This window comes from Podarcis erhardii (genome assembly GCF_964252035.2).
Source record: "Podarcis erhardii genome assembly, chromosome: Z".
Lineage (NCBI taxonomy): Eukaryota > Metazoa > Chordata > Lepidosauria > Squamata > Lacertidae > Podarcis > Podarcis erhardii.
The window spans coordinates 34,085,738-34,104,472 of record NC_138504.1 but is presented as its reverse complement, the minus strand read 5'-3'; the positions used below and the strand labels follow the sequence as shown (position 1 = coordinate 34,104,472).

Sequence of the window (18,735 nt, the reverse complement as noted above, 5' to 3'; positions counted from 1 at the left end):
TGAAAGAGCTGGTGCTGTGCTGTTTTTATTGTAATTTTCTATATGTTTATAATTGTGTAAAAATTAGTGTGCACATGCGGGGCAGTGGAGAGGAAAAAACAAAATTAAGAACAGAAGCAGAAATATTTTGTTACTGGGGTACAGGAAAGCAAGAAACTCACAGCACAGGACATACATACAGACGTGGTCCTTTCCTGCAACATTCTTCTTGCCCCCATAAATCTAGGTGACTCTTAAGGAAGAAGGGGGTTGCCTGGGAGGGGGGGGAGAGGTAAAAAACAAGAGGGAGGAGGGATGTTGGAGTGTAAGGGGAGAGAAACACAGATGACACTCCCCATTTTCAGGGTTATTTTTACATCTTTCCATATAGGACTGGGAGGACTCTAAAAATGGAGGAAGGTGCTGGTGGGATTTTTTTTGGTGAGAGGGGGGCATTACAAAAAGGCAGAAAAAAGTTACAGGAGGGGACACACATACACTTCCAAGCGTGCACATCATCCAGCTGTTTTGCTGTTTTCTTGCATTTCTCAGTCCCTCTGTGTAAAACCACAGAGATGTTAGTTAGTTTGTTTGTTTGGTTTGTTTGTGTGTGGGAGAGATTTTATAAAGATAAACAGTAGCAGCTAGCAGGCACCATTCAAAAGCCTCAGATGCTGCTCGGAAGAGGACCCGGGAGATGAGAGGAATAGAGAGAAAAGCAGCTGCTTCTGCATATATGTTTTCATTTTATCTTTAAAGTGGGGCAGCGGGTATTTTGTTTTGTTTTTAAGAGAGAGAGAGAGATGCAGGAAAACATGGACTGCAAGTAAATTAAGGGAAGGGAAGGGAAGCTGCAGGTCCCCTAAACATTCCTCAAGTTTCCCCCAGGAGCTGCATCTCACCGGTTGAAAACCAATGGTTTATTATGCTATGGTCTTAAAGCCTTCAGGCATTAACTAGAGCTAAGTGTCAGGGACTGACTGGATGAAGAGGAGTGGTGGGAGGCACCAACTGGGGAAGCCCCAAGGGAAATCCCAGAGAAGGAAGGCTGGGGACTGGCGGTGGGACACTGAGGAGACGTCAGAGGGGGAAGATTGGGAGGGCCTGCTGGATACTGAAGGGACAACAGGGTTCAGTGAGCAGAAGGAACCTGTGACAGGGAGAAGTTCAGACTCTGAGGCTGAGACAGAAGGGGAGGAGTGTCAAGGGACTGCTGAAGAATCCAGAGAATCTCCCTCTACTGTTGTGATAAGCTCCTCTCCCCGATGATCTCCAGAAATGCACAGGATAATGAGGAGGGCAGAACAGGGACCGGAGGTGCTCAGACACCGTTTGAGACTTCTTGGGAAACATCTGGGAGAGCAGTCGTCTTAGGAGGGGTAGAAGGCAGGCACCTTCAGCCCTGGCAACTGCTCTATAGGGGAAGACTGGGAAGTGTTGCTGAGTTTCATGTTCTTTGCATAAAGAGTTAACTTCTCATTGTGTGAGATTGTACGGGAAAAATATGGAATAACAGATACAATCTTGCTTAAAATGTATATAGGAAGTGCTGTGTAAGTGATGGAAGTCAATCAATGAAATTTTATTGTTATTTTCATATTGAGATATTTGTAGAATAAATTTGGAAGAAACTGTTCCAACTTTTCTTCTTTTCTCTTTATTTCTTTTTTTCTCTTTTGTTCCTTTTTCATGTATATGTGCCTATTTGAAGTGTATATGTGTGTATGTATTTGCAGTGTTTTGCTTATATTTTTGTAACAATTATGTTAAATAAAATTTAAATAAAATAAAAAATAACTTCACAGACAATGGATATCTGTTTCTTTTATTGCTGACCTGCATCTGACTCTAGCCCTGATACGAAACATTCTGGTTATATGAGGCTGATATTCATACCTGATATTCACAAATTTTAAGGGGGAGTGGGAGGTTAGGTTGGTAACAGAGCCCCTGTGTTGCATGCAGAAGGACCCATGTTTAGTCCTGGGCAATTCCAGGTGGGGGCGGGGAGAGACCTCTGCCTGAACGTCTGTAGAGCTGCTGCCAGTCAGTGTAGATAATATTGAGCTAGATGTACCTGACTCTGTAGAAGGCAGCTTCTTAGGTGGCTGCTTCCCTGGCAGCAAGACCTCTTGAACTCTATGATCAAGTGAGCAACCTAAGAAGTACCTGGCAGGGGTAGCCTCCACACTGTTGCCTGTTCTCTCCAGTCTTTCACAAGGGGCCTGGCCTGAAAGGGAGAATTTCTCTCTCTCTCTCTCTCTCTCTCTCTCTCTCTCTCTCTCTCACACACACACACACACACACACACACACACACAACTCCATCTCAGTGTGTACTCAGAAGTGATTCATCTAGATAAGGATATGGTTATTTCTTGAATGTTTCATAACTCTGTGGCTACTATATGATCTGCCCAATCACCAGCATGAGCAAGCAGTCACCAAAGGGTGATTGGTTGAAGGGTGATTGGATAGCAGAGCAGGTAGAAGAGATACCCACCCACCCTGCTTTAACTCATGCAGGATTCTTGGCAGTAGCTGACAAAGAGAGAGAGAGAGAGAGAGTTCTGAGAACCAGATGGATATATCTGGAGGGCCACTTTTGCCCCTGAACCTGAGATTTAGTTTGGGGTGCTTTTCATTAGGGAAAAACACCACCAAAAGGGGCAGGCACTGTGGTAAAAACCAGCATTCATATCAGAAGAGAAATTGTTCCATAGATTACATATCTGTTTGGAGTGTCAGACTGGGGAAATCAATAGTTCAGACACCTGACACACGAGTTGGTTGAGGGTCTCTCTTTGCTGAAGTTGCAGCACTGAAGTGAACCTTCCAGGACACAAGCCTGGGCAGTTTGTATGGAGCTCATGGGCTGCCCAGATGACCAGATCCCCCTCTTGGGCTCGCTGATGGGGTCCAACGGAGAGCAGAGCAATACGTTAGGCACCAACTTGGTTACAGGAGTTGCTCAAAGGAGGCGTACAAGGTGCCAGCCAACCGCTTTATCCGCACAAACTAAAATTACTGATTTCTTTATGGGTCCTCCTTCTACCTCCAAGAACCTATTAAACAACTCAAAGTGACAATTACCGGGACAGCACAAGGATCTGACATTATCAATACTTAGCTGGAACATTGCTGGCTGGAGAACCAAAAAATCAGATCCCGAATTCAGGAAGTACATAAATTCATTTAATATCATTCTATTCCAAGAAACATGGGATGAGGAAGAGATTACCATAGACGGCTTCGATCTTCTAACACTTCCGGCCTCCCCTTCCTTGAAAGGTGGTCGCCCCAAAGGGGGTCTTTTGATTGGGATCTCACTCCAACTTCACGCCAAATTCACTCTGGTACGGGCTTCCCCGCCTTTTGCTCTATCTGGACTGATCGCAGAAGGGAAATCCTTATTACTAATTACTAATGTCTATCTCCCCCCTGAAGGCTCTGCACCTGATCTTGATTGGAGATGGGAATCATTTGAAAATCACCTATTGTCATGTCATACCAAATGCCCTAACTCGTACTCCTTAATTGGGGGAGACTTTAATGCTCGTATTGCCACAAATTGGGACCTACTAACCAAGTCCAAACGGTGGACTCCCCCATGCTTGGACAACTTTGACTTGGAACATGCCAGAATTAGAACTTCAAAGGACAACAGAGTAAACAAAGCAGGAGTGACCCTTTACCAAATGGCCATTCGCCTGAATCTAGTCTTCTTGAACGGCACCTTCCCCCCCGACATACCGGGGGAGTTCACTCACCTGGGACTAGCATCTAACAGTGTTATCGATTACTTCTTGATCTCTGCAAATTTGGCCGTTAATGTACTTTCCTTCCAAGTTGAAAACCAACATTTCAGTGATCACCTTCCAATAGTGACCACTTTGTCATTGTTCCGGTGCCAGAAGGACTATAAACACTCAGTCCTTCTGGAAACCTCATCATCGACCAAAATAAGAGGGATCAAATGGTCGGAGGCTGTGGCCCAAAAATACCAGGAATTTTTTCATAGGGAAATCATTGCCTATCTACCTCAAATAACTACTGATTTACAAGACTTCAATTCGGTTTTGAAACTTTTTAACCTTCTTATAACAAACCTTACCACTTTTTTTACATCACCTCCTCAAAAGGCGAAAGTGGCGCATTGCAGTACTGGGGCCCCTTGGTTTAACACCTCTTGCAAACAAGCAAGATCCCTTCTTCATTCTATCTATAATGAATACAAAAACTCTAATGCCCAGGCTCTACCACCCTCCTATTTACAAGCCAAAAGAGCATACAAACAGACTTTAAAGCTGGCCAAACGCGAGTGGTACCAAAAGCGTTGGCGAGCCTTGATTGCGGCCTCTAGATCCCGCAGACCACAGGAATTTTGGGCTCTGATAAACAAAAGAGGAAGGAAGTACCCACTGGCGATTATCCCTGCGCCCACATGGGAACAATTCTTGAGTAAATATTTCTCTTTGGCAGAGGAATCCAACTCACCCACGGAATTCCGAGCCGACCATCTACCTTTGTGGCCCTCTACCGACCCAGAACTGATAATGGACTTGATACTAGATCTGAAAACGGGCAAAGCCCCTGGGCCGGATCTAGTCCCTGCTGAGGCTATTGTTGCGCAACCGAGGTGGTGGGCTGAAATTCTGGCCAAAGTCTTTGATGCAATTAATTCTACGGGGCTTATCCCTAGGTCATGGAAGGAGGCCGTGATCGTACCAGTCCATAAAAAGGGTCCCCCTGCTGACCCAGAGAACTATCGGAACATCAGCCTTTTGTCTATCATCGGGAAAATCTATGCAAAATTTTTGCTGTCTAAGCTGTCCCATTGGGCATACGACTCAAATTTGATTGGCCATGAACAAGCGGGCTTTAGGAACAATTATTCGACCACTGACCATATGGTAATTATGTATCATCTTGCCAGAAAATATTCTGCCCCGAGTCGGGGGCGCCTATGTGTCGCTTTCATAGACTTAAAGGCCGCCTTCGACAGTATCCCAAGAAACTGTCTGTGGAAGAAATTAGAGAGATGGGGCATAGATAGAAGGCTGTTATGGCTTATAACCCAATTACACCACGGGTCGTCGGCTAGAGTGAGACTCACACCGGCGGGAAACCTATCCAATGAGGTCCCAATAAATAGAGGAGTGCGCCAAGGCTGCATTCTGGCGCCACTCCTCTTTAACTTGTTTATTAGCGACATGAAGCTCTTTCTGAGTGAGTCTCAAGCCAACATTCATGCCCCCCGCCTAGCTGATTTTCGCTGCCCTATGCTCCTATATGCTGACGATGCAGCGATCCTTTCCTACTCTAGAGTCGGTTTATGCAGAGCTCTAAAGATTTTTGTGGCTTATTGCAAACTCAACTATCTGACAATTAATCATGGAAAATCTAAAGTACTGGTCTTTACCAGGTCTCGGAAAACTTACAGCTGGAAGTTAGATGGAGTCCAATTAGAACAGGTTTTCAAATTTAAATACCTGGGAGTCTTTTTTCACTACAACCTAAGCTGGAAGCCACAGATACAGTATTTACTGAACAAAGGGAAAACAATACTTTACACTCTACTCCAATTTTTTGCGGTCGACGGAGCCTCCCACATCCCTTCTGCATTGAAGGTGTACCACGCAAAAGTGGTTTCCACCCTCTGTTATGCTGCCCCGCTCTGGGCCCCAGGGTCCAATCTAACATCGCTGGGGACATTGCAGAATCAGTTTCTCCGTCGCCTCCTGAAACTCCCCATGTGTGTGAGCAATGCAGCCATACATCTGGAGCTAAGGATTGCATCATTGGAGACTGTCATCTGGAAGCGAGTCTTTGGCTATTGGCTGTCCAGCTGGCATAGGCTTCCCGACCATTACCTCTTTCAGTGCCTCTGGCGGGATGACTTTGTTAATCCGTGGGTAGGGAAAATCCATGCCAAACTTCTGAGCATCGGAATTTCCCCAGCGGACTCCTTAAAGATGAACCTACGCTCAGCCAAAAGCCTTATCGAGCAAAGATTAGCAGACATTGAAAATCAACACAACCTCTCCAGGGGTGGGGGTGTCTGCTCCCCCAGGTATCACGGAATAACCCCACCACTTGGCCTTCCATCATACATGTCATCTTTTTCATCTGTACCACACCGACTTGCATTTATTCGTGCAAGGTTCAATGTTTTTCCATCGAACCTGCTGAGCCACAGATTTTCCAAGGGTTTGGTGTCTCCGCTATGTGAGTGTGACGGGAAAACAGTTGAATCTCTTCCACATATAATGTTCAACTGTCCCTTACATAGCATAGCCAGGACTAAATTCCTGGGTCCTGCTTTACTGCGCTTGGTTGGCAGGCCTGCTGAGTCACATGCCGCACTGCTTTTGCAGGATACAGATCCTTCTGTAACTCTGCAGGTGGCGAGATTCCTGAATGCGGTTATCTCACACACAAAAACCACCAAAAAACAACATCAACAACAAAAACTAATCGGACAGTTATGATGAGAGTGCAGGACGGATCTCGTCTCCAGTTCTCGTTTTTCTGTGAACCGTCCCTTGGATCTTTCCGGGCCCCAAGCTGTTATTTGTCACTGCTCAATGACCCACCCTTGCATCGTGGTGTTCCCCTTCTGTTGTTAGATGTATTGGTTTTTATGTTTCTGTGCTTTTATGTTTGTACATATTTTATGGGCTAATAGCCGTAAATAAATTATTATTATTATTATTTAGGGACTCCACTCCAGATTTGTGGTGGAAAAGTGGGATACAAATGTAAAATAAAATAAGTGAGGAGCATATGATGTTTTTACTCAGGTGCTACTGGGGAGTTTTGTCTGATGCAAATCAACAGTTCAGCATTTCTTTAGGAGAACATGAAAGTTTATTTATATAGCTACCTCCATTGGAAATTTGATTTTAACTATTTGCCATTAAACTTCAGGGTGGAGGTGGCAAAATATCTCTCTTTGGCCTTACTAAAAATGCATTTTCTCTCTCTCAAATCTTTTGTGAAGGGTCTGAGAGGGAGAGAATTTGGCACATAACCCTGTCTTCTGTATCCAAACCCTGCCAGCTGTGGGAAGACAGGGACCTTCAGTGTCCACAACTGCCTCATAGAGGCATGACCTACTGAGAAGAGTTGCTGTGTTCATTAGGCCTGGCACTCCTGAGCAGACCTTGTTTCTTCTAAGGAAGAGTAAACTTCATTTGCTCTATGTGATTTATTGCTGGCTCGCTCCTGACACCATCGAAAGGGTTGGGGGACATTCCATGGTCTATGGTCACCCAGCTGTACCCCTGTTGTCTGAGGAAACCCCCAGCAAGCTTAAGAGAAACACCAGGATCTCTTTTTCAAAAAAACAACTCTCTGTATTAAAGTGTGAGGCCACTAAATCCACCACGTTTTAAATTGTATGCACCAAACGTCTCCTAAATCAGTTTCTCCTTTTGGCCAAGTCTAGAGGCAACACAATTTTGCAGAGGAGGGTTTGAAGAAAAAATAATAATCTGTGGCTCTAGTTACTGAAGCCTCATAGGGGAATGCCTCTTAAATAGATGCATTCTTCCATTTATTGTATGCAACAGAATCATGGAATTGTAGAGTTGGAAGGGACCCAAAGAGTAATCTAATTCAACCCCCTGTAGAGAATGCTACTTCTTAAAGTAGGATTATTGGCCATGATGGCTGCAGCTGATACTAGGTGAAGTCCAATAAATATGGTTCCCCACCCCTGATGTAAAAGGCGGCACTCCACTCTCACAAGAGAGTGCTTCTTTTAAAATAGGGACTTTTTCCCATTTCCTGCATGCAAGAGGAGAAATGCTGCCTCTTAGATCAGGACTAGGACAGGTGTGGCCCTCCAGATGTTGCTGAACTAGAACTCCTATCATCTGTGACTATTAGCCATACTGGCTGCTGGAAGTCTGGCTATATATGGAGGGCACCATGTTGCCTCCCTCTGCTTTAGATCATATCCCACAACTGTGCCAAGATTCTGAGAAAGACACGCAGGTGATGGGAGCATCTGTGTGTCTCAAGCAGCAGCTCTACCATTCCTGTTTGCCTGACAATCACAATCGCAAATGGATTGTCAGTTCCTCTCCCATCTATAAACCAGACTTCACATGATCTTACATAATCTCCCATCTTCCATCCGGCCCCAATTCAGGGGTAGTGCAAAAAGAACCAAACAAGAACAAACAAATCAGGGAATTTACATATTCTTTTTTTGTCCATTGGTATGATTATTTTAAAAATGTTTTTTCTTCTTCAAAACCAACTAAAATATATGTACAATATTCTCACCACATCATCATCATCATCATCATTAAAGAAAACTTCCTTTCTTATTCACAAATATATATTGTGGTGACAAAGTGGGTCCATAATTAATTACAAACGAAATAATCCCTTAGATTGGGGGAGGGGGAATATTACATCAGTAAACAAACATACAAAAGAAGAAGAAAACCCAGCCCCCTCCAACCCAACCCACCATCCCTTTCCTCCCCCACCCCAAGAAATGCTTTTATTTTTTCTCAGAATTCATGACAGAAGGCAGCAAAGGCATTTCAAGAGAAAGGTGAGTGCTGCTCTGGTTTCATTTTTGAAGGAAGTATGATTTCCCTTCACCGAGAGGTAAGCAACCAACAACCCTTAGTTATTTCATTATTCTGGCAGAATACCCTCCCCACTTTCCCCTCCATTTTCCAAAAACTGACCAACAGAACTGCAAGGCTGTAGACTCCATGCACATCTTATTGGAAGCAAATCCTACAAGGAAGCCTGACAGCTGAAGGTGCACAAAAGTAGGAGTTCAAAGGTGCTTCAGTTTATGCTTTGCTGGCTTCTCTGGGCTGCTCCCTGCAGCAAGTTCCAAGATCAGCTCTTTGCATTTGGTAACAGTTATGGATCAAAGAGGCACCCAGAGGCAGGAGAGGTTGGTTCATTGGGGCACAGCCCCACCAACCCCTGGTCAGTCCTCAAGCCTGTCATCTTCTTACTTTCAAGCCAGACTGGGATGGGGGTGGGGTGCTGGCTATCAGCTTCCTCCTCTTCCTCCAAGCAGATCCTCACTAAACAGTTAAAGCACATTGAATAGGCATTTAAGAACATGGCTACCCCCCCCCCAAGATTCATGGGAACTGTAGTTTCACCCTCACAGAACTGTACAGTGGTACCTTGGGTTACAGACGCTTCCAGGTTACAGACTCCGCTAACCCAGAAATAGTACCTCGGGTTAAGAACTTTGCTTCAGGATGAGAACAGAAATCGCACGGCGGCAGCGGGAGGCCCCATTAGGTAAAGTGGTACCTCAGGTTAAGAACAGTTTCAGGTTAAGAACGGACATCTGGAACGAATTAAATTCTTAACTCGAGGTACCACTGTACTTCCCAACAACTATAACAAACTACAGTCCTCGCGATTCTTTGTGGGGGAAGCCATGCATGTTGAAGTGTGCTTTGCATGAATGCAATGGGTCGATCCTGCGTTGTCCTTGCAGAGCTCAGCAGGGACAGTAGGGATGACACTAGAATCAGCTGCCTCTGCCTGTCAATGCAATCCCTAAATATATTATCTCTTAAGTGCACCAAGCACCTCTGGATGGGAAATGAACTTGGTTGTTGGGGGGGGGCAGGATTTGGTGCAATCTGGGTAAACGGGGTGGGATATTAATTTAGAGAAATAAATTATTTTAAGGTGACGACTGAGCGAGACATGTTGAGTTTTAAGAAAATGAGTTGCATATTTTATTCAGAACTGACAGCCCTTATCAAATCCTAACCCTTAGGGTGACCAATGTTTGGACGTCAATGGGTGTTTTAACACTTCTCTCTTCCCAAAAGAGTGAAAACTGTGAAATTTGCTGATTTCTCGATTGGGTGTGCCCTGAGGATGTTCTTGGACTCCAGCTCCCAGCAGCCTCCAGTAACCAGCATGGGATGATGGGAATTGTAGTCCAAGAACACATGGAGGACCCTACGTCGGGTGGGGAAGGCTGCTGTGGAGCACAAGTCCCAGAGAACCAGCCTGACATCCCCCAATCACAAGGAAGAAAGTCCACTCAGAGATGTGCAAGGGAGCATTTTTCAGACTGAGAGCCACATTCCCTCATAGAGAACCTTCTAGGGAACACATCACAGTGGTTGGCAGGGCCAGTAGTGGAAGTTGGAAGAAGGGCAGGTGCAAGTCTTACATTTCTATGGCAAGCTATATCCCAGCCATGAAAAAGGCAAGTGTTTGTTATGTCCACCTTTCTCCATCCATTCACCCAAGCAAGAGGCATTACCCCACTGCAAGGTGAGATATCCAGTCAGCCAAACCCACTTAAGGTGTGGAGCAAGCATTTTTAAATGGGGACAGGGGTGTGTGGATGTGGAGTGGCCTCTGGGACGAATTAAGAGGCTCAGATGGCCACTTTCAGCCCCCTGGGGTCTGAAATCCCCCACCCCTGCACTAAGAAATGAGGATCAATGTCACACTCCTTAAAAGTGAAGGAGAACCTGATGAACAAGGTCAGATGCAGGTGATGCCTCACCTTTCTGGGCAACCTTCCAGGAGTGACATTCTCAGGGTTCCTCCTCACCCAAATAGAGTAGACGGTCCTTTTATGCCAACTGGGGAGGGTGTGATGCCTGAATGAGAACAACACAACCATGGCCCTGCCCCCAGACACCGATTCATGCCTGTTGAGTGTGAGATCAGTCCCACATACCATCCAAGTATGTCTGCAGTCTGTGAGAGGACTCCCTCCATTGTCCTAATGCTAGAGTCCCCAGAAGCCTTGTAGAAATCAGGACTGCCCTTCTCCATCGCTCCACACCCAGGAACAAGAGACTCTCTCCAATTCCAGAGTTCCACCATGCCATACCTGTGGTGGTTTTGGTCCAACCTTCACTAAACAGGCTTTGTAAATCACCCCTAAGCCATGTGTTACAGAAGGCTTCCCTCAGACACCCCACAACTTTCCAGAAACACCACCCAACTTTGGATTTCAAAATCTTATGTACAAGTCAAGCCATCAATGAAAGATAAAGCTAAACTGTCTCTCCCAACCCCTCACCCACAGAAAGCACAAATGCGCAAAGAATCCCGTTCTGTTGCATGTCCATGCGGGTTTGTTTGCTTGCTTGCTTGCTTGCTTGCACCCCATTTGTTACAATGGGCCCAACAAGAGGCTTTTGTCTTAGTTGTTAGTGCCGGAAGAGGGACAGTCGCTTTTTCAGAGCCCCAGAAAAAGGGCTTGTTTCGGCTTTCCACTGGGCCAACTGCTGACAGCGCCTGGGAGCTCCAGACGTCACTGAACACCCTCTTCTTCAACGTAGGTCGAAGGGAACCAACCAATCTGCAGTGAGGGATGGAAAGCAGCAATTAAAAACACAACACCCAGAGTCAGACCCAGGTATCTATCCACTCTTAAGAAGGACCCAGCTACCCATGTTAAAATGTAGAAGGACCCAGTTATCCCAACAACGAGCACGTACTCTTCCATTGGTTTCTCCTTTCCACCAGCCCTGGTCCCCGCCTATCCGGCTGTAGATCTTCACAACGTCCCCTTCTCTCAATGAGAGCTCCCGCATGTCCCGCGCAGCGAAATTGTACCTCGCTACTGCCGTCCCTACGACCCGAGGTGTGAATACTGCAGGCAGACAAAAAAAGGAAGGATGGTTAGGAAGCATTGTGGTGCTTCACATCTGCCAGACTCTTTCCTGAGCACAGCTGGACCGAGTTCAACCTGACCTCTTGCATCTGCTATAAGAGCAAGGCAGCAGAATTTCACCTTGTGCAGAGAAGCACATAGGCCTCATTTGAAATGTGTCACAGGACATTGTTAAATTGGTTCGTGCCTACTGCTTTGTGGGAATGGAATAAGATTCTTGGATTGGGGGGGGGGGAATTGGCATGTGAATTAAGCCACTGATGAAGTGCTGTGCAGATCATACAGTGCTGGGGTGAGGAACCTTCTTCAGCCAGAGAGCTGCATTCCCTTGCATACAAGCTTTCAGGGGCCACATTCCAGTGGCTGGTGGTTTGCCAAGGCCTAACAACAACGCATGCATCTCACCAACCCTGAGGACCCACACAATTAAAATGCATGGTCACAGTTCAAGGGAGCATTCCTACCAGGCAAAAGCAGTCAAGGAAAGTGTGAAGCAAGGATGAGGTGAGGGGGGTGGCTCAGTGAGAGGGGTGGGTCTGGTGAGAGTCCCGAGGGCCATACAGAGAGGTTTGGAAGGCTGCATTCAGTTTCTGGGTCTGAGGTTCCTCACCCCAATATTAGGTAATTCTCTTCTTAGCAATGTGGTCCTCATTCAAAATAGTTAAAACGTAATTACTGCAGAAAGGAAAACTCCACCATTTTTTTTTAATTGCAAATGTGCTGGAAGAGGAGTGATTTTTTACAAACATGCTTTAAAAAAATAAATCCCTGGTGAAGTCGCCCTGTGCTTTAATGCATCCATTCAGCAAGCAGAGGTTGAACTGCGTTCCATGCAGGCTGAAAAGTGTGGTCTGTCTAGACAGGCTTCTAAATGTGGGATCAGGAAAGGATGCAATGGATATGCCTCTGAAATGTGGCAATGAATGGGACACAGGGACAGCTTGTGTTTGGAATCCAAGATGACACAGGATGAATGCAAAGGCAGCAAAGGGGAAAAAATCCCACCAGGACATTCAATGCCCCACTGAAACAAATGGAAGGCGCATCAGGGCAGGACAGAGAATGCTGGTCAGGTATTTTTTTGCAAAGAGAAACATGGAGGTTTCCACAGCTATCCAGTAGGAAATTCAGCTCAGAGAGAGACTTGAGTTTTGATCCATCACATTCCAATATTGACACCAAGTTCTGGCTAAATGGAAGTCGGAGGTGAGCTTTGAGGGAATTACTGGGCAGGGGGGAGGTGGAAATAGCTCTCCCCCCCCCCAATAATTTATTGTGTGTTTTCAGGGTCAGCCAATGATATTTTGCTGCCAGAAGCAAAGGACAAGAGGGTTGCCCCCTCCCATGAAATGTACAGAATCCACCCCAAGGGATATGTACAAGCCAGATCTTGTAGCACACAGAGATTTGTTCTGCAACTCCTTGATGCTGTCTGACCACCCACAACCGCCTCACTCTGCCTAATGGTCAGAGATGACATGGGGGGTAGGGTGGGGCACAGATCCACACCATAAATTTAAACCACAACCAATATGTGTTTAAAGCACATGGCTTCCCCTGGCAACTGTAGTTTGTTAAGGGTGCATATTTTATTCATTTGTTGCATTTATTTATTGCATTATATCCCACCTGTTTAACCATGGCTCTCTCCCCTCCTGATTAAATTCCCACAACACCTTGTGAGGTAGTTTAAGCTGAAAGGTGGTGGCTGGCTCCAAAGTCACCTGCAGTGAATGCCACAGCCGAGTGGGAGATTTGAACCCTGGACTCTGTGGGGGGAAACTACAGTTCCCAGGATTCTTGAGTGGGGGCGGGGGGAGTCATGTGTTTTAAATGTGCTTTGAATGCACATCAAAAGTTTGCTGTGGATCTGGCCAAGGACCGATGGGAAAGCCCTTTTCTCTTCCAGGTGACAAATGGATGAATGTCTTCTGGTGGTGAAGATGGAGATGGCAACATGCTGCAATTTCTCAGGCTACCACCAGAGGCCAAGTTCCTCTCTCTTTTCATGCACATATGTATACATACAGATATCTAGATATATATATACACACTAACAAACACATATGTATATATATATACCTGACCAGAAAGGAGTGGAGGCATTCTGAGAAGTGAAGTTGTGGCCCTGAGGACTGAGAAAGGAAAAATTGTAGGAAGCACAGGCAGCTGCAGAAAGGTCAGAGAGAGAGAAACAAAGCAACGGGAGAAAGGAAGGAAGGAAGAAAAGGGTCGGAAAACACAATTAACAAAGGAAATTAACAAAGGTGGGGAGAGAAAAACACGGCACACACCCAGTAAAAGCACACTCAGAACATGCAGAATTTTTTTTTCATTCCCACCCCCCCAATAATGATAATAACTATGTTTTATTTTTTGGAATATCAAAACATTATCATTGGATCAGACCAAGGCACATACAAAGAGTCTGGCTGCTGGATCAGGCCAATGGCCCATCCAGCCCAACATCCTGTTTTCACAGTGGCCATCCAGATATAGAGGCCTGTGGGAAGTCCGCAAAGCAAGACCTGAGCCCAACAGCATATCTCCCCTCCTGCAGTTTCCAGAAACTGGCGTTCAGAAGCATTGCTGCCTCTGGCTGCGGAGGCAGAGCATAGCTCATCTGCCCTCACAATTTGCCCATTTTGGCCTGGAGCAAGGAAGAGGGGAGGCTGACTGCCTTTGACTGCTCTTAGGGGGCAGAGTGAGATACACACATCCCATAGGACCCACTCCCCACAAAGTATATAGCATGTTGGAGGAGTTTGGATTTGATATCCTGCTTTATCACTACCCTAAGGAGTCTCAAAGCGGCTAACAATCTCCTTTTCCCTTCCTCCCCCACAACAAACACTCTGTGAGGTGAGTGGGGCTGAGAGACTTCAAAGAAGTGTGACTGGCCCAAGGTCACCCAGCAGCTGCATGTGGAGGAGCAGGGAAGCGAAACCAGATCACCAGATTAGGAGTCCACCTCTCTTAACTACTACACCACACTAGCCCCTGTAGGTTTTGGGGTTGCATGCAATGCTTGTCACGCTCCAAGCAAACCCACTGAAACTGATAGGCATGATTAACTTAGGTAGGTACGGCAATTTCAATGGGTCTACTTCGAGTGGAACTTGCTTGGATGCAATCCTTGGCCTGTGCCTTGCAAGCAGAGGGTTTGCTCTACTGTTGAACTAAGGACAGAACCCATAACTTCCCTGTCCTGGGTGTTTTTTTACTCTCAAGTGATTAAGAGAAACTGATTGAAGGAAGGGATTTCAACTTCCTTTTATTACCTGGTGACCGAGTCAAGGTTCTGGAGGTAGAGCGTTCCCGGGACTTGTAAGGGTATTTCAATGTTGTATCCAGTTGTTTAAAACTCTCCTTGAGTGAGTGAGCTTGATAGTATTCAACGAGTTCCTACAAGGGGATGGAAGAAATTAAAACAAAAAGCAAAACTGTAAATTTCTTGGAAGAGGGTTCTCAAAATAAACTTTAGCCACCAAGGCAGGCATACCCGGCCAAGTTCAAGGTGTTATTTTCAGTACACAGTCGTACCTTGGCTCCCAAATGCCACAAACTCGGAAGTGAGTGTTCCAGTTTGCAAACGCTCTTTGGAACCTGAATGTCCACCGGGGCTTCTGCAGCTTCCGATTGGCTGCAGGAGCTTCCTGCAGCCAATCAGAAGCTGTGTTTTGGTTTCCGAACGTTTTGGAAGTCGAACTGATTCTGTTCGACTTCCAAGCTATGACTTTACATTATTATACGGGCAACCCTCGGTTTTCAAATGTCTTAGTTATCGAATGTTTCGGAAGCCAAACACTGAAAACCTGGAAGTGAATGCTTCCATTTTCGAACATGCCTCAGAAGTTGAATGACTTCTGACGTGCGTTTCTCCATTTTTTTCAATGGATTTTGCTGCCAGCCCTTTGATCCTCGGTTTTCGAACGTTTCGGAAGTCAAATGGACTTCTGGAACGGATTACGTTCAAAAACTGAGGTTCCACTGTATTATTATATATTCATTTATTCCCTGCCTTTTCCCCTGATAGGGACTGAAGGGAGGTCTACAGATGAAAACAAGAATTACTAAAAACATAGAAAAAATAATAATTTAAAAATAATTAAACGTTGATAAAAATTAAAACTATATACATCAGTGCTTTCCAAACTGTGTGTTGTGACACATTAGTGTGTCGGCTGCAATGTGTAGGTGTATTGTGTGAATGCTCCCCACACTCCTCCCAGGGCTGGAAAGGGGTTAGTTAAACCTCTGGTTTGCTAGGAAAACTGAATTACCGTTTCACGAAATGATATATGTCTAAAAAGTGTGTCTCCAACATGAAAAGTTTGGAAACCTCTAATATACATAATTAAAATTTGTTTAAAACATAACCAGTTACTACCATAAAAATAGCATGGCACCAGCCCTTTAATCAAAAGCACTCAGTTCCCCAAAGCCTGTTGGAACAAGGTTTTCACCTGCTGGCAGAAGAACGACAAGGAGGGAGCCAGTCTGGTTTCTCCAAGGAGGGAGTTCCAGAATCTGGGAGCAGCCACCAAGATGGCCTTCTCCCGCAGCCCTACCAAGTGGGCTTGTGAAAGTGGTGGTACCAACAGAAGGGCCTTCACCAAGGATCTCAAAACTCTGGCAGGTTTGTATGAGGAAAAGGTCTTTCAGATAGCTTGGACCCAAGTCAGGTAGGGCTTTATAGGTCATAACCAGCACTTTGAATTATGCCTAGAAATGGACTGGCAGCGCTTTCACTTGAAACTCACCACTTATTGACACCAATAAGTACTCTTTGTACTCTTTTCAAAGCCTGCTAAAAACATTTTTGCTTGGACATGTCTCCCCAGATGTTTAGAAAGTTACGAGCATTAATGTTTTTAGTCTATTGTTATTTTGACTTTTCAAAAGTATTAAATTATTGTATTGTTGTCAATTTTTCTTTTTCATTTATCTTTTTTTGTGAATAGCTCTGAGGGATTTTTTTTTACAATCAACCAAGCTGTGCATACATTTTTATGAAATATGTTAATAAATAATGATAATGATAATGATAATGATAATAATTTGTTATCTCCAAACAAACCATACCAATAAGCTTTCAAATTTTTTTGCTTCGGTGATGTGAATCCAGTTGTCTTTTTCAACCACCTTAATGTGCTTCACCTCCTCATTAAACCTGCAGGGGGAGACATGGAGTCGGTTAACCAGAAAGATCACAGTCAGATTGGGGTGGTTTGGAATGCCACTGTGCCCCTACAGCAGGGGTCGGCAGCCTAAGGCCCATGGGCCACAAGCAGCCCATGGGGGTCATTTAACTGGCCCATGGGCCCCCACATCCCGCTCAGTCGGCTCCCGTGCACTATGCTAAACCAGCGTGGAGCAGAGTGAGGACTGCCTTCCGCTATGCCGGCCAGCTTCCCATTGGCTGCAGGAAGGTCCTTCAGCCAATGGGAAGCTGCGTACGGCTCCTCCGCGCTGGAAGGAGCACTGGAAATAGCATTTGCTCATGCATGCGCAGCTTCTGCGGGACAGTGAACCGGCCAAGTCACAAAAACTTTGACAACCCCTGCCCTACATGAATGGTGGTGTCCTAAAAAAGGCCTATTGACCACAAGGGATGGGCAAATCTGACTCTCTCTTTTTTCAGTTTCCCAGAAATATTTAAGAAAGAAGGGATGTGTTGTTATGTGGGGTTAGTGTATGATGTAGTTTTGAAATTGGTGGTTGTGGAAGCTTCAGTCCACTACAGTCATACCTTGGTTTTCGAAAATGCCTAGTTCTCAAAACATTTTGGCTCCTGAATGATCAAAACCCAGAAGTGACTGTTCCGGTTTTCGAACGCTGTTTTGGAAGCCGAACGTCCGACAGGGTTTCCTGCAGCCAATCAGAAGCTGCGCTTTGGTTTTTTAACATTTTGGGAGTCGAATGGACTTCCGGAACAGATTCCATTCGACTTCAAAGGTATGACTGTATTTTGATTCAGAATTTGCATCCTCAAATTGTATCCAAGGTCAGACAAAAACCTGCCCCTTGATCTTGGGAACTATCATGCAAATTTTGGTTGCGTTATCAAGGTGTTCAAATGCAGAGTGAGCAAAAACAGCTTACAAAATGATATAGTTTATGGGGCAGTAAGATTGGGGTTGCCAGCAAAATAATACTCAGGGCTCATCCCCCGCACAGGGCCCATACCCTAACCATGCGCCCGTATGCCAGGACAGAAGCATGAGGTCCTTCTCCTTGCCCTACAGCTACAAGGGCCTTTTTTGTTGTGGCCCTGCCCAGGCAGAAACCCCTCTTCTAACAAAGCTGGTGATACAACTGCAACCACTCCTGCACCTGCTGCAAGGAACTACACCCCCACCTCAGAACAAGCCCAGTTAGATCACTTACTTAATGCTGATTGCAAAGCGCTCGGCCTCTGCCGGCCTCTCCCGGATCAGGTACGTCCCAGTAACATGCAGCTTCAGGAGATTGTCTGTCTGCTGCCTTTCCATGTTTCCTGCAAACCTGAAAAACAAGAAAACATGAAATGCTCATTGTTAAGAGATATTCATTCGTTTCTGAGAGCTAAATTTTCTAGTTTGGAACCCCTACTTTCATTTCTCCAAGTTTCTAGCCCCTGTGGCCAAGCAGTAACTTGTATGGATTTATTTGTAATTTGTATTCATGCTACAGTGGCATTATTTCAGCATTTGTTATTGTTTAGGTGGTCTGCTGTTGTTGCTTTAGTTTTCTGTACAGTGGAACCTTGGGTTGCGGACATAATCCGTAACGGAGGCACGTCCGCAACCCTCAGCGTTCACATCCTGAAGCGCCACGTCTGCGCAGACACCGGCACGATTTGGCGCTTCTGCACACGCGGCAAAACCCGGAAGTAACCTGTTCCAGTACTTCCAGGTTTCCCATGGTCTGCAACTCAAAAGCACGTAACCTGAAGCGTCTGTAACATGAGGTATGACTGTACCTCTGAGATACGTTTTACATATTAAGTGCTACAGAACTCGTCTGAATCAAGTTATCAAAAAGGTAACTTGAATAAGTAAGTTTTAGTCAGTCCCAGCTGGCATGACAATTGTCAGGGAAAAATGGAAGTTGGATTCCAAAAAA

General features: G+C 45.5%; 1 protein-coding gene across 8 annotated transcripts in view; it reads right to left on the bottom strand.

The window, feature by feature from the left end:
- Positions 1-8,172: 8,172 nt before the first annotated feature.
- VAV2 (vav guanine nucleotide exchange factor 2) overlaps positions 8,173-18,735 on the bottom strand; it is a 157,304-nt gene continuing 146,741 nt past the window's right edge. For 5 of the 8 annotated variants that reach the window (XM_081846987.1, XM_081846982.1, XM_081846983.1 and 2 more), the window contains 6 exons: positions 18,019-18,135; positions 16,714-16,801; positions 14,910-15,033; positions 13,711-13,797; positions 11,453-11,607; positions 8,173-11,313 (listed from right to left, as the gene is read on the bottom strand). In XM_081846987.1, coding sequence (XP_081703113.1) covers positions 11,266-11,313; positions 11,453-11,607; positions 13,711-13,797; positions 14,910-15,033; positions 16,714-16,801; positions 18,019-18,135 — 619 coding nt within the window. In that variant the 3' untranslated portion in view covers positions 8,173-11,265. The remainder of the gene's footprint in view (positions 11,314-11,452; positions 11,608-13,710; positions 13,798-14,909; positions 15,034-16,713; positions 16,802-18,018; positions 18,136-18,735) is intronic. The other 3 variants (XM_081846986.1, XM_081846988.1, XM_081846989.1) reach the window with 1 other exon arrangement.